Source organism: Taudactylus pleione, unplaced genomic scaffold, assembly GCF_031769625.1.
Source record: "Taudactylus pleione unplaced genomic scaffold, aTauple2 ptg001990l, whole genome shotgun sequence".
Classification (NCBI taxonomy): Eukaryota; Metazoa; Chordata; class Amphibia; order Anura; family Myobatrachidae; genus Taudactylus; species Taudactylus pleione.
The window spans coordinates 1,754,272-1,768,063 of record NW_028286386.1 but is presented as its reverse complement, the minus strand read 5'-3'; the positions used below and the strand labels follow the sequence as shown (position 1 = coordinate 1,768,063).

Here is a 13,792-nt window from a genome sequence, read left to right as displayed (position 1 = left end):
CAGAATGTTATAGGGTGTATTTCCTGGCATGGTTTCCCCTTAGTAGGCATGGTCAATGCTAACCACTAATTAATCGTAATGAGTGATTATCTTCACCCCATGTTGCAGCAATACTTTCTAGTGTCTTCTGGAATGGCAATGCCCCTGTCCACGTGTGGTCGCACAATGAATTGATGAGCATCACATTGCTGTTAGCCATATGTCAGTTTTATCAGTCATCAGAACTTAACCCAATCAAGCATTTTTATTGGCTTCTCTGGAACATTGAGTCCTCCTGCACAATTTCAGACATTGGAAGACTCCATGACGCTGCACATTGAGGTCACACTGGCTGTATGTGGTTGCCCAATGTAAGGGGCCTATGTATCAAAGTTTGATGAGAGAAATTTGAGATATAAATCACCAACCAATCAGCTTCTAATTTACATTTTATAGGCGGTGTTTGAAAAATGACCGTTAGGAGCTGATTGGTTAATACTTTTTATCAGAATTTTATCTCTCATCAAGCTTTGATACATAGGCCCCTTAAACAGGTGTTTTCATTTTTATTTTTTTTCCAGCACTATCTGATTACTTGCATGTGATGTTGCAAGGCAGAAAACTACACTCTGAAGAATGCAACTTTGGGAGTGAAAAATTACTGCAATGAAGCACTTATTTAAAAAAAATAAACTGTGAGTAGCATACATTTGTGGTAAAACAAACATCAACATTGCTCTTACTGTAGAGAACTCTTACCTATAATACACTTTCATAACACACACCCATTCATACTTGTTTGCAGACTATGTTCTAAGAAATCATCTGAACACTACAAATTTTTATTTGTAAATGTTGCCAGGGAAACAGATCCAAAACTTCAAATAGTTCATGTGGTTTTTTTTTTCTTCTTTTTCACATAGATAATTTCCTTTATGTTCAAAGTCATAGTCCTTTATGCCATATACTTAACGTGCATAAATAGATTGTTGCGCATATCAGGAAGTTGGTAACAGTTCCCAAAAAAGAGGTATTGAAGTTCTATCTTGCAACCGCTGGGCAAATGTCACTGCATAAGACGCTTTAAAATACAATAAAATAAAACAGCACAAAGACAGTCAAAAATTATGTCATTGTTGGCAGCATCATGGACATATATCTTTTTAGTGATGGCAGCAGACATATGAAGTGAGTTCTTTCCGATCATTCAAATCCACTCCTTTTGGCTCTGGGGACAATAAAAATCTAGTGTAAAGCTTTGAATATTGACTTTTATGCTTTATAACAGTGCATTTTACAACTATCCCTTCATTTGAAAACAATGTTAAGCACTTCTTCTAACATTACATTTAATTCAAATACATCTCAGAGTTTCAGGTGCGCTCGCAGTTGGGCCAGGTCATCGAGTGAGGGAGATAAACTCACTGGTGCAATCTCGCCAGCGTCACAGGGATTGAATGGCACGTGCCTGCCCCCAGGCTGTATCAAAGTGGGTCAAACCTAGTACTCAGTCTAGTGTGCCTGTCACTAGCTGCTGATCCTTTCTTCTATGACAATATTGCCTGTGTACCGATTTTGGCTTACTTTCCATGACTATTCACTGTGGCTGCTCCCTACTTTACCACTTGTGCGAAAGACCCCTGGAACTTTAAGTTTAAATTAGTGCCATCATTTAGAGGGGGTCATGTCTGCTTAAAGTTAGTATATGCTCAGTAACTTGCATGGGTTTAAATGATCTAGTGCAAGGAACTTCAGTAAATTCCTATATGCACTGAAATAATATGCTGATTACTTGGAATAATCACTTATAGACTGCAAACCGTCATTATTTTGCCTTGGTAAACTTGTAAAATAAAAGCCTTAACATGGTTTCAGTAGGGCCAATATCTAGTTCCTAAATGACTGAGTGACAAGATGAGGCTACTCTCCAGTAAGGAGTAAAGTCCAGACAATCCATTCCACACCAAATCAACACAGGGTTTCCATTCCACACCAAATCAACACAGGGTTTCCATTCCACACCAAATCAACACAGGGTTTCCATTCCACACCAAATCAACACAGGGTTTCCATTCCACACCAAATCAACACAGGGTTTCCATTCCACACCAAATCAACACAGGGTTTCCATTCCACACCAAATCAACACAGGGTTTCCATTCCACACCAAATCAACACAGGGTTTCAGCCTGATTGGTTCAGATTGCAATAATTTGGCGTATTAATTGATTCTTTGGGTGTGAAGATAAATTAAAATTCTTATGCTATTTACACTGGATGGATCATTACCATTGGTGCTAATTGATGGGTTGGAACTGGCAGAAGGTTTAAATTGTTTTTAGTATTTCCATTTCAGAAAGGGTGTACATTCCACCTGTTGGAGTTAACGGATTCACCTTACACAATACATCTACCATAAGAATCCATAAAACATCTGGCTTCCCTTGGTATGAAAAAGATGGTGATGGACCAGCTGGATGAAGGAATGTCACTTACACTTCTTTAATGTTGTCATCTTTCTCCAGAATAAATGCGAGCCACCATTTGGTGTCATATACAGCAGTTAGATACAATCTATGGGACTATGGCGAATCTATCGCTAATCAGGGTGCAGGGCAGCGGCTTAAGGTGCATACACACGTAATGAGTTTTTGACCACTTGTCGTTAACATCGCTAAAAAAATCGTTCAGTTTCTGAGTTATAATGATGAAAGAAAATAGTTCAAGCACGTTCCCGTTTGTAGTTTATTTCAGACTGTCCAACATAACCATTTTCATTTAGGGAAGGAACATTTTTTTATTCATCGTTGTAAAAATCATTCATTACACTTCAAAAAATCTTTAACTTCTTCAAAATAATCATTGGTTACAAAATCGTTACGTGTGTATGAACATTTAGTCAGCACAGCTGTTTTGACTGTCCCGGCCGTGGCTGGAGAGTTGGGGTCCAGCAGTTACTGTAGCAATGCACTACTGGGAAATAATTCCCATGAGACTCCGCTGAGGGGTGAGAGGAGTATGTGCTAAGCTCTGATTGCAGGAGCCCATCACATGCTCCTCTAACCTGTGGAAATCACGAGCTGGGCTGTGTCTTCTCTGCCTGGCCGGGTGACTGAGACTTCTTTTCTTCATTAAAGCGCACTCAAACCTGTCCCTGGACCATTTGTAGTGGTCCAAGGAAATGTAAAAGGTGGACCTAAACAACATATGGATTATCTTTCCACTTAAGTTTGCGCACCTGCACAAATTGGGAGTAGGCGCTGTCTGTAGAATCTCATCCCCAAACACACCTGAAGTGGAACATGCATTCTTCTAATGAAGTGAACTGGAAACAATAATGTTTTGTTGATTTTTTCATAGTTCCTCAATAAATACAATTTTCATGAATCACTCAAAAATGAAAGCGCTTATAGCAAGTGATCCCAAAATAAAACTTTGGGGATTTATTAACAGTATGAACAATTTTTCGGGTGTTTTTTCAAAAATTTTAAAATACGGCTTTTTGAAAATCTAACTTGATTTTAAAAATGTACTTTTTTTTTTTATTGAAACATACTTCTGTGTTATATACCATAATGAAAGCCCATAAAAGAGGTTTAAAATGAGACCTTACTCAACTCTCTAGCTCCATTACGTGAGCTGCAAAAGCAATTAAAAAAAAACCTGTTAAAAGCAAATTTTTCCTTTACAAAAATTGCCATTTTAAAAGGTATAACTTCAAAACCAATGTACTTTATCAGCCTAAGATTTGGGGGGTTTCTTTACACCCATGGCAGGTTTTATTATACAAATTTTTATTGAAATGATAGAATGTAAGGTAGAATGTTTTCGGAAATTGTTGATTTGATGACGAATGACCCCCGGGTAATAAACATGCGACCCTTCAGCTGCTGTGGAACTACATATCCAAACATGTCCTAACAGCAAAACTGTGGCCGGGCATTACTATTAACAGTTATTTATATAGTGCACACATATTCCGCAGCTCTTTACACAGAATATTTATCTGGCCATACCCCTCAGTCAGAGCATGCTGTATATGGGCTAGTTCAGTGGTTCTCAAATTCGGTCCTCAGGACCCCAAACAGGTCACATTTTCCAGGTCACCCAGCAGGAGCACAGGTGTATTCATTACTCACTGACACATTTTAAAAGTGGAGCTAATCATTACACTTGTGATACTGTGAGAAGACCTGGAAAACATGCAATGTTTGGGGCCCTGAGGACAGAGTTTGAGAACCTATGGGCTAGTTTAATATTCAAGTCAATGAAGAGTATTATGGATTTAGTTTTATGAAATATCATCTGGCAAAGGAACATCAGGGATTATAATGTGAAATATAGGGTTTTGTAGCAATAATATGTACATGCATTGGAGACTCCCTGTGCAGGGAAAGGGCAGGAAGGGTGAAAGCAATTAAATGGGTAGACCTGGGGACACAGATGGATATATGCCTGTCAGGAGGACACACACTTGTGGGTGCTCGAACCTTGGTACAAAATATGCACTGATGATGACGATCAGAGGCTGTCTCCGATTGGCTGATAGCACCTGGATCCTATCTGGCTGCTATATCATATGAATTAATGGTCATCTATTCGCCTTACTTGACATTTGCTCTTGGACAGTGGCAGTTAAAATTTCCATTTGACTTTTAAAAGGGAAAGGCCAAATATGTTTATACATAAAAAAATCAAAGTTCAAATTAAATTGTTTTGTGTCTGGATGTAATTATATTTACAAGGTAAATGTGACTTTCACATTTATTAATAATGCTGTCCAGACACTTCTATTTTTTGTATATGATACTTCATTACAGTACTATATTGTGTACAAATTTGTCAATGTGACTTCAGTAATTACTAATAACATTATCAAGCCTCAACTTTTCCTTGGTGTAATCCTGGCGCATTTGCCATTTCTTTACCTGGTATATACTTGGTGCTATTGCAGAGCTGGACACATTTTAAAATGTATTGCACATTTTTGGGACACTCTTTACGGATGCATGTTGTAAGTAACATGCGTCGCACTCTAATTGAGCTATATAATATCTTAGGAGCATTGCTATTTTGACCAAATTCAAACTGTGGCCACACTGCTGTCCTAGATTGTATTTGTATGGTGATAAGACCCGATCAGGAAAGTGATCAAAACATTGTAACGTTGAGGATGGAAAAGGGGGAAGACTTTGGATAGATGGGAAAAAATATTTAGTCCAATATATGGATAAGCTATAGGTCTAATTTAGAAAGCCCACTAAAAGAAACAATATAAATACTGTATGTTTGCATAAATTAACATTTTCTCTCAGCAGACCCTTACACAAGCCAATAACCTACTGTTTGAAGTCTCTGAAGCATGTTCCAGAGGATTGTGTTTATGGGTTAGTGGCCCACCTGTTTGTACTTGAAAGTCACTGTAGTTTACATAGTCTTCGGCAACCTTCTGGAAAAGCTCATCTGGTTTACATAAACACACACAAAAAAAAAAGAAAAAAAAACGGTAAGGGCAATAATAGTAAGATCTCTCCCGCCAAACTGCAAGTAATACACAAACGCAGTTTACTGCATCAAAATGTCTGTACTGTAAATCACACAATGTACTGGGTTGTTTTTGTTCAACTTAAGCCTAAAAACAGAAAAATAAAATAGGTTTTTAATGTTTTCTTTATAACTTGCACAGTAGGCTCTATGCATACATTAATGACCTGTAATAGTGGATAAGTCAACATTTGTAGATTTTTACTCATTGTTTTTTCTAACTTGAAGCGGGCAGTAATCTACTTTTTGGATGAACATTCTGTTATGACTGTTGCATGGCAACATGTGCTGGCGTGATTCAGCAGAGCACAGCCATTCTTACGGCGTTAGCTGTTGGTCGGTAGGCGAGATGGAGGAGGAAGGCAGCAGAAAGGTGGCATGGCCAGCCTGAGTGGGTGGGATCGAACAGGGATGGAGACTGAGGTGACCAGCCATATGCTGGGTTCGTTAATGCATCTAACATTATTTATAGATTAGTTTAACAGCTCTTACCTACACTTTGTCCTGTTTTACTAGATGTTTCACACAAGTGAGCTTTAATCTCTGTAAAAAGATGAAAACTAGGTTAAAACCATCGTTGCAGTCCTTGAAAGTGAGCAGAAGTCCCAAATAGCAATATGGATCATTCACGATCCAGTAGGTTCAGCACAGCAGCAGGGAATACCTGGCTGAAGAGAGAGTTTCAGGATATCACATCCGATACCTTAGCTCAGTGGTTCTCAAACTCGGTGCTCAGGACCCCACACAGGTCACCCAGCAGGTGCACAGGTGTATTCATTACTCACTGACGCATTTTAAAAGATCCACAGGTGGAGCTAATTATTCCATTTGCGATTCTGTGAGGAGACCTGAAAAACATGCACTGTTTGGGGTCCTGAGGACAGTTTGAGAACCTGTGCCTTAGCTAGTTACACTTAGCTGCTGCAGTGTCTCCCGGCCTAACATAATAAATATTGCAATTCAGTTTCCATTAAAGTTAGGCCAAACCATATTTGCTCTACAAAATAAAAACACAACAAAATTTACAGGAGAAGGTTTAATAATATAGAAGGGGAAGATTTATCAAATCTTGGAGAGAGAGAGAGAACCAATCAGCTTCTGTAATTTTACAGGCTGTGTTTGAAAAGTGACAGAAGCCGATTGGTACGTTATCTCTGTCCAAGATTTGATACATCTCCCCTAAAGAATAGGAAAAGAACTGGAAAATACAAAGCATGAGAGCCAGAGACTAAAGTTTTGGAGTTATACTCTCTGGCATTTATTACATTAGTTTTACTAGCTAATAACATGCATCTTAACGGGTACGACAATATAAATCATTGCTTCCAGTGTCACCATGTCCCCGGCTGCTGTTGCTAGTATTGTGTGAGTATTGTTTTTGTACCCCAGTTTTCAACATCAGGTTCTATCTTCTGAATTTACCGCAGCTAAATACATCGGGACACCTAGCACAAACACTAGAACAAATGCTTGTGAAAAATGTTCACCATGTACATTTACTAGCAGAAATAATTCCATGGGGGGTATGTGGCCCTAGCGTGTGTGCATAGTGTATCCGGTACAGTGTCCATAATCTTACCATCTGCATAATCTTGCACATCATGGAAATCAACCTGTCTCATGCTCCTATCATTTTCAATAAGGTCACTCTTTGTCCCACAAATGTAAATCTTGCAGTGCTGTTACAGAAAGAAACTCATTATTAGACGAGCAGGGGCAGGCCCTGTTTAGAAAAAGCTTAAAAAACAAACTGCGATAGATATATACATATACACACACACACACTGACCTCTTCATAGTTTTGCAGTTCTTTCACCCAGAACCTCACTCTTTCAAAACTGCTGTTGTCTGTGATATCTGTAACAAGATAACAAACTGTATACTTGGACCAACCACTAGTCAGGACTCTACATGGGCAAATTCATGACTGTTCATGTTATAAAAGTGACTAAATGGGAAGTTCCAACCATCCAATCACAGAAAAGATTGACAATCAAATATGTTGTCATTTTATTAATGTCAACAATAGACATGTCGACCATAGTTTGCTTCTTTTAGCCTAACCCTAAAAAGAAGCAAAAAAACCTGTATGTTGACATTGTGGTGTCGACATGTTAATGTTATATGGCGACATTATGAACATGTTGACATTTTGGTTGTCTACCTAAAGTCCATATCAACATTCAGAAATTGCCTACATTCTGGTTGGATCCCCTCCTCAAATATATAGCGGTAAATTCTTTTAATATATTTTACACCATTGTCTCTGTACTTCTGAAAATATAATCTGCAGAAATGGAGGCAGAAGTTTCTCTTTTCAAACAGCTTTGCTACATACTTTGCAATATAGCAGGTACAAACTTTATGCAGCAATGCAAACAAATTTGGGGCCTGGAAAAAGATACAGTTAAGGCTCATTGACCAACAATGCATAGATGTGCACTTAAACCATCAACCAATCAGCAATTCGCTGTTATATGTCTAGAGCACGTTAGACAATGACTTAAGTGTCTGGCTGCCATGGTATGGCCAAATGATGGCTCTGCTAATATTTGCTCAAACCACAGCAAACTATTGGCTTTTACTAGTCCAAAGTTGGGTACACACTGACAGATAAATCTCCTGTTCCACTGACCGGGCGATATCTGTAGTGCAGTGGTGGGTGGGTGCAGATGATATCAGACATATCGCATCTGCCCTGCAGCACAGCTGTCGTCAATATATCTTGCAGATATATCGGCATGTCTGGCTGTGTGTGTGGGCGACCATCCGTACACCTGCTGCAGGGACCATTGGTGACCGACATCTCAACTAGGCAGGCAAATTTAAATATCCGCACAGTTGTGATGTCAGCACACACAACGGGCAGACAATGTGTATACACCCACCAATCGTTAGGTCGGCCAGGTGTGTACCCAGCATAAGTTGGACACTAGAAACTAAACTTATAATTGGGTGCTATGGTTTAGTACAGATATGACCAATGTTAACAAATACCCAGCAATATTAAAGGTCACAAGAAACAAAAATATGAGATATGGTAAGAACTTACCCTTGTTATCTCTATTTCTACGAAGTCCATAGGGTTCCACAGGATACCTCGGGGGTATAGGCGATGGCGGCAGACATCCAGGCACCACAGAGTTAAATTTTCAGCCTCCCAGGATGCACTGGGGTCCCTCTCCTATACCCCGCCCCCGAGCCTCAGGCCACTCAGTTTCGTAACAAGCCATAGGCCGGAGCAGGAGCAAAAAAGAGAGAGAAGACAGTCTGGAACACACAAGAATCACATTCTCACCAAAAGGAGACGGAGAAACCGGTGACCAGATCAAAGCCCATCTGCAGTACAGGTGCGACAGGGCGGGAGTCCTGTGGAACCCTATGGACTTCGTAGAAATAGAGATAACAAGGGTAAGTTCTTACCATATCTCATATTTTCTACTTCAGGGTCCATAGGGTATCCACAGGATACCTTGGGGATGTCCCAAAGCAGTATACTTTAAGGGTGGGGACGCTCCTGTGCTGTAAGGAGAATCCGCCGCCGAAAGGAAGCATCCTGAGAGGCGAAGGTATCAAAATCATAATACCTTACAAAAATATGGACAGATGACCACGTGGCTGCCAATCACCGCTGAGGCGCCACGTCGAGCTGCCCACGAAGGACCCACAGACCTAGTGGAAGAGCTTTAATAGAGGATGGAACAGGAAGACCTGTGAATCCATCCTGCCAAAGTTAGCGTAGTGGCAGGCCAACCCTTTTTATGGAAATCAGAAAGGACAAAACCGAGAGTCTGATTTCCTAAATGGACTGGTACGGTCAACTTAAATTCTTAGCGCCCGTACCACAGCCAAATAGGCCTCACCAGCAGACAGGACTGGGGAAGTAAAGGTAAGCACTGCCCTGTTCCTAGGAAAGATGAGAAAAATGGAGGTCTACATGACAGAGCCTTCCATTCTGAGATCCTACTGGCCAAATTAAGAGCCAGAAGGAATACAGTCCTAGCCGTAAGCCATTTGAAATCCACTGAGCCCAGTGGATCAAATGGCGGTCCTCAGAGAGCCCTAAGGACCACAGCCAAATCCCAAGGAGCCACAGGTGGAACAAAGGGATGCTGAATATAACGTACACCCTGCACAAAGGTGCGGACATCAGGAAGAGTAGCAATCCTACACTGAAACCATACTAACAGGGCAGAAACCTGCACCTTCAGGTAAGCAAGGCGAAGACCGTTATCTAAGCCCACCTGTAGGAAAGCCAACCTGTGGATATCCGGAATACCCGAGGAGCCTAGCCTCTAGGGCGACACCTGAAAGAAAGTATACCATACCTAATGGTAAATTCTTGCAGATAAAAACTTCCGAGCTCTTAGCATGGACAGAGCCCCTGTTAACTATAGAGCTGGAAAAACTCCTAGACCTTAAGAGGGCGGTCTCCACCGCCACACCGTCAAGGACAGACAACCCAGGTCTGGGTATCAGCCAGGATCCTGAGACAACAGGTCCGGGCGTAGAGGCAACAGCTTCGGAGTGTTAACTGAGAGGCTCCGAAGATCTGAGTAATAGTGCCATCTGGCCTACGCTGGAGCTATCAGCAGGAGCGTGCCTCCTTCTTGCTATTACTGGAGGAAGAAGGGATAACGGAGGGATGAGGTACACAACTTGGAAGGTCCACTGGACCTACCTACGTCTATCAGAAGAGTCTCATCTCTGAAAGGCTCCACTTGTTCACCAGAAGATTGAACACCTCCTGATAAAGAGGACATTTCCCTGAATGCACGTCTTGACGGCTGAGAAAGCCTGCTTTCCATCTGAGGATTCCTGAATGAACACTGCCGATGACGGCGGGGATATAGCCTTCCACCCAAGCCAGAATTCGGGACACCACTGTTAGTGTCGCCTGACTTCGGGAACCTCCTAGGTGGCTTACATAAGCCATCATGATGGCGTTGTCAGACTGTACCTGCACGGTATTTCCGTGGAGGACCTGTCCTGCATGCTGGAGAACCTTGAATACTGCTCAGAGTTCTCAGATGTTTATGGGAAGCGCAAAAACTACTGGTATCCACCTGCCCTGGAACAAGTGTGGACCCGTCACTGCTTCCCAGCCACAGATACTGGAGTCCGTCGTCAGAAGGACCCTGTCCGCAATCCCAAAGGGGGTGCCCCTTGTTTAGGTGAGCTTTCTGCAGCCACCAGGCCAGAGAGAGACAAACCTCCGGGGAAAGCCTATTGACTTTATCCTATGGGGCAACCCATCCCATCCGGAGAGGATCAAGTTCTTTAGAGTGAAGCTGGGTACTCCACCATGTCGAACAGCGACATCCTGGAACCCAGGAACCACATTGCCAAGTGAATAGACACTTGGCAACTCTGCATTACAGGCAAAGGTACGCAGTTGCCTGCAGAGATCTTTTCCTCAATCACAAAGATCCTCAGATGTTGGGATATGGAGCATCCTCTGTGAAGAATCAGAGAGGACCATTTCCAGTTTATCAGTCAGCCCTAACGTAGCAACACAGATATTGTCCGTTGCATATGGCACTGAAGTATCTCTGGAGACCGTGGTAACAACAGGAGGTCACTCGGATAGGGTAACAAGCGGACCCCCTGCATCCGCAGGCGGGCTGCCATAACTACCATGACCCTGGTAAACCGTGAGGCGCGGAGGCCAGACCAAGGGGCAATGCCAGAAACTGGAAACGCTTATCGACCACTGCAAACCTGAGGAAAACACTGGTGTGCTAAGATAAGAGGGATATTCAGGTAGTCACCCTCAATATATCCAACGACACCACAAAATTCCCAGGCTCCATTGAATGATGGAATGCAGGGTCCCTCTCCCGAACCGAGGAACCCTTAAGAATTTGTTGAAGGATTCGAGGTTGAGAATGTCCTGGTAAGCCCCATTGGGTGTCTGTACCAGAAAGAGGATGGAGTAATACCTCGTTCCCCTTTGGGGCAACGGAATAGGTACTATAACTCCTGCCTGGAGCATAGAGTGTAACACCCTCAAAAATTACAGGGCCTTGTCCTGAATTGACAGAAGACCTGTAACGAAAAACCGTCTGGGAGGCTTTTACCGGGAAGAGAGGACATACCTTCAAGAAAATACTTCTCTTACCCCAGTGTCCGTGGTGGTCAGACACCAGCACTGGGCGAACTGGAGAAGCCGGCCTCCAACTCTGGGGGCTCCCGAGAGGAGGCCCGTCCCGTGAGGCTGAAGGCTTATAATCCAACTTGGGAGTAGGACGTCTTGTACTCTAAGCCTGTTCTTATGGCTGAGCAGATTTCCTGGCTACTGACTGTCTTGGAAAGCTGTATTTTAGACTTACCCTGGCCTCACAGGGCCGAAAAGACAAAGTCCCAGACCCCGATGGGACTGTAGCCGATGGCAGACACGCAGACGTAGCTGCTGCCTGCAGGGCCACAATTGCGTCCAGACGAGGGCCAAACAGGACGTCCCGTAAAAGGCAAAGCATTCCAAATGGAATCTGCGTCCACTTTCCAAGAGCGCAACCACAGGGAGCGGCAAGCCGCTACTGCTGCCGAGGAGATTCTGGAAAGGAGTAGGCTATATGTAAGACCGTCTCATTATGAACGTGGCAAAGTCTCTGAGAATTTGCCACTATCCACCTGCTCTGCTGGAGAGTCAGTGTGCAGAGATCCAGTTACCTACTCAGTGTTCCATGGCTCTGGCCCCCCAGCACACGGCCATAGCCGGCCTGGAAGCCCCTCCAGCAAGGGAATATTGGATTTTAGATATATTTGCACCTTGCAATCTGGAACCTCTTTCAAAGAGGACCTGGAGGGCATGGGCAACGTAGCACTCCTCACTAGGCGTGTAACATGAGAATCTACCCGTAAAGGTAACTCCCATTCGGAAATGTAATTATCCGCAAAAAGGGTATGCAAAAGGTCAACCGTTTTTGAGGCTGGAACCGCTTACCCGGAATTTCCACGCCTCCTCTAAATGATCCACCTGACCAGATAGAGGAATTACAGTGGCAACACCCTTATCCTTAAAGAAGGCATATTTGGATTTAGCCACGGGGGATATGTAATAACCAGACTGCCCGTAGAAGGCCAGGTATATAGACTTTAGACCCAGACTACGCCTCCTTTGCACTAAGGGGATCGTGTCTGAAAAAGTCAATAATGTCACCGTCATCAGACGTCATGTCTTTACCCGTCTGAGACCCGAAAGGCCGTTTAGAAGGCCGAAATGGTGACTCCCCCTGTAAAACGTCCATCAGGTGCTATACCATTTGGACAATAAATTCACCCACACAGGCTCCTGCGAGACCTGGGGGGGCGAAAAGCAGGATACACTGGGGTACCATCAACTGTCCAGGGACCCCTGCATGTGATGAGACCACCACAGGCTGTGATAACCCCTATGGAGAAACGCAGGGGGCGTTGCCCACAAAGGCTGTAAGCATCTTAGCCAGCCGAGGGCGGTCCCCTTTTTTTTTGTGCAGGCACAGTGACAGAAATGGGGCGTGATATATAATACAACATGCCCTCCATAAACCCTCAGCGTCTACATATCCCTCCGCTAACTGCACATGATATCAGTACATTATAGCTGGAAGAGGATATCCTCGTTCACATTCCGACATGAGGAGTGTGAACGGAGCGTATGTGACCTCCCACACAGAAAAACCACGTTTACTGTGAGGTAATAAACACCCTGCGACACCGCACCGCAAGGGCTGTAGCAGAAGAACAGGGATAGGAAAAGGCTGACAGTCAGAAATGAAAGTACAGGCAAACAGCGCTAGCATTTAAGTCACATACAATGCACAGATAACATCCTGCATTACAAGCACTGCGATAAACTACACAGACCAGAGCCTGGTAGGAAACAGTGCTGCATACATTGACCTTAATTGAAGGAGAGGTATGCGGGGGACCCGGACCGCAATGGCATCTGTATCAGCTTCCAGCAGCGTTTGCCATCCCCAGCACATGTAGTGAGAAAATGGCCACCGAGGAGCAGAGAGAAGGCAGGGCCCGGGGGAAGGAGCGCTGACACAGCCCGCTCAGACCGCTGTGGAATGGCACTGTGCAGCGGGGGAGACGCCGGCTGTGAGACAGGGAAGGCGTTCTCCTCTGGCGTGCTATTAACCCCTGGGACGCCGCGCTGTACCGCACATGCTGCGGCCCGCTGTCCCTGGTGGTCTAGTGGAAGGCGCAGGATCAGTACCTGGCCCCACGCGCAGCCGGTCCCCAGGGAGCCCCCTGCCTGGGGACCAAACAGGACTGTGTT

At 43.7% G+C, this 13,792-nt stretch overlaps 1 protein-coding gene across 3 annotated transcripts in view; it reads right to left on the bottom strand.

Annotated features, from left to right (window-relative positions):
* Nucleotides 1–800: 800 nt before the first annotated feature.
* RAB24 (RAB24, member RAS oncogene family) overlaps nt 801–13,792 on the bottom strand; it is a 45,237-nt gene continuing 32,245 nt past the window's right edge. Inside the window, exons 5-9 of one of the 3 annotated variants that reach the window (XM_088465498.1) lie at nt 7,313–7,380; nt 7,103–7,202; nt 6,016–6,066; nt 5,323–5,442; nt 801–1,207 (exon numbers count right to left, since the gene is read on the bottom strand). In XM_088465498.1, the coding sequence (XP_088321624.1) occupies nt 1,143–1,207; nt 5,323–5,442; nt 6,016–6,066; nt 7,103–7,202; nt 7,313–7,380 (404 nt within the window). In that variant the 3' untranslated portion in view covers nt 801–1,142. The remainder of the gene's footprint in view (nt 1,208–5,322; nt 5,443–6,015; nt 6,067–7,102; nt 7,203–7,312; nt 7,381–13,792) is intronic. The other 2 variants (XM_088465499.1, XM_088465500.1) reach the window with 2 other exon arrangements.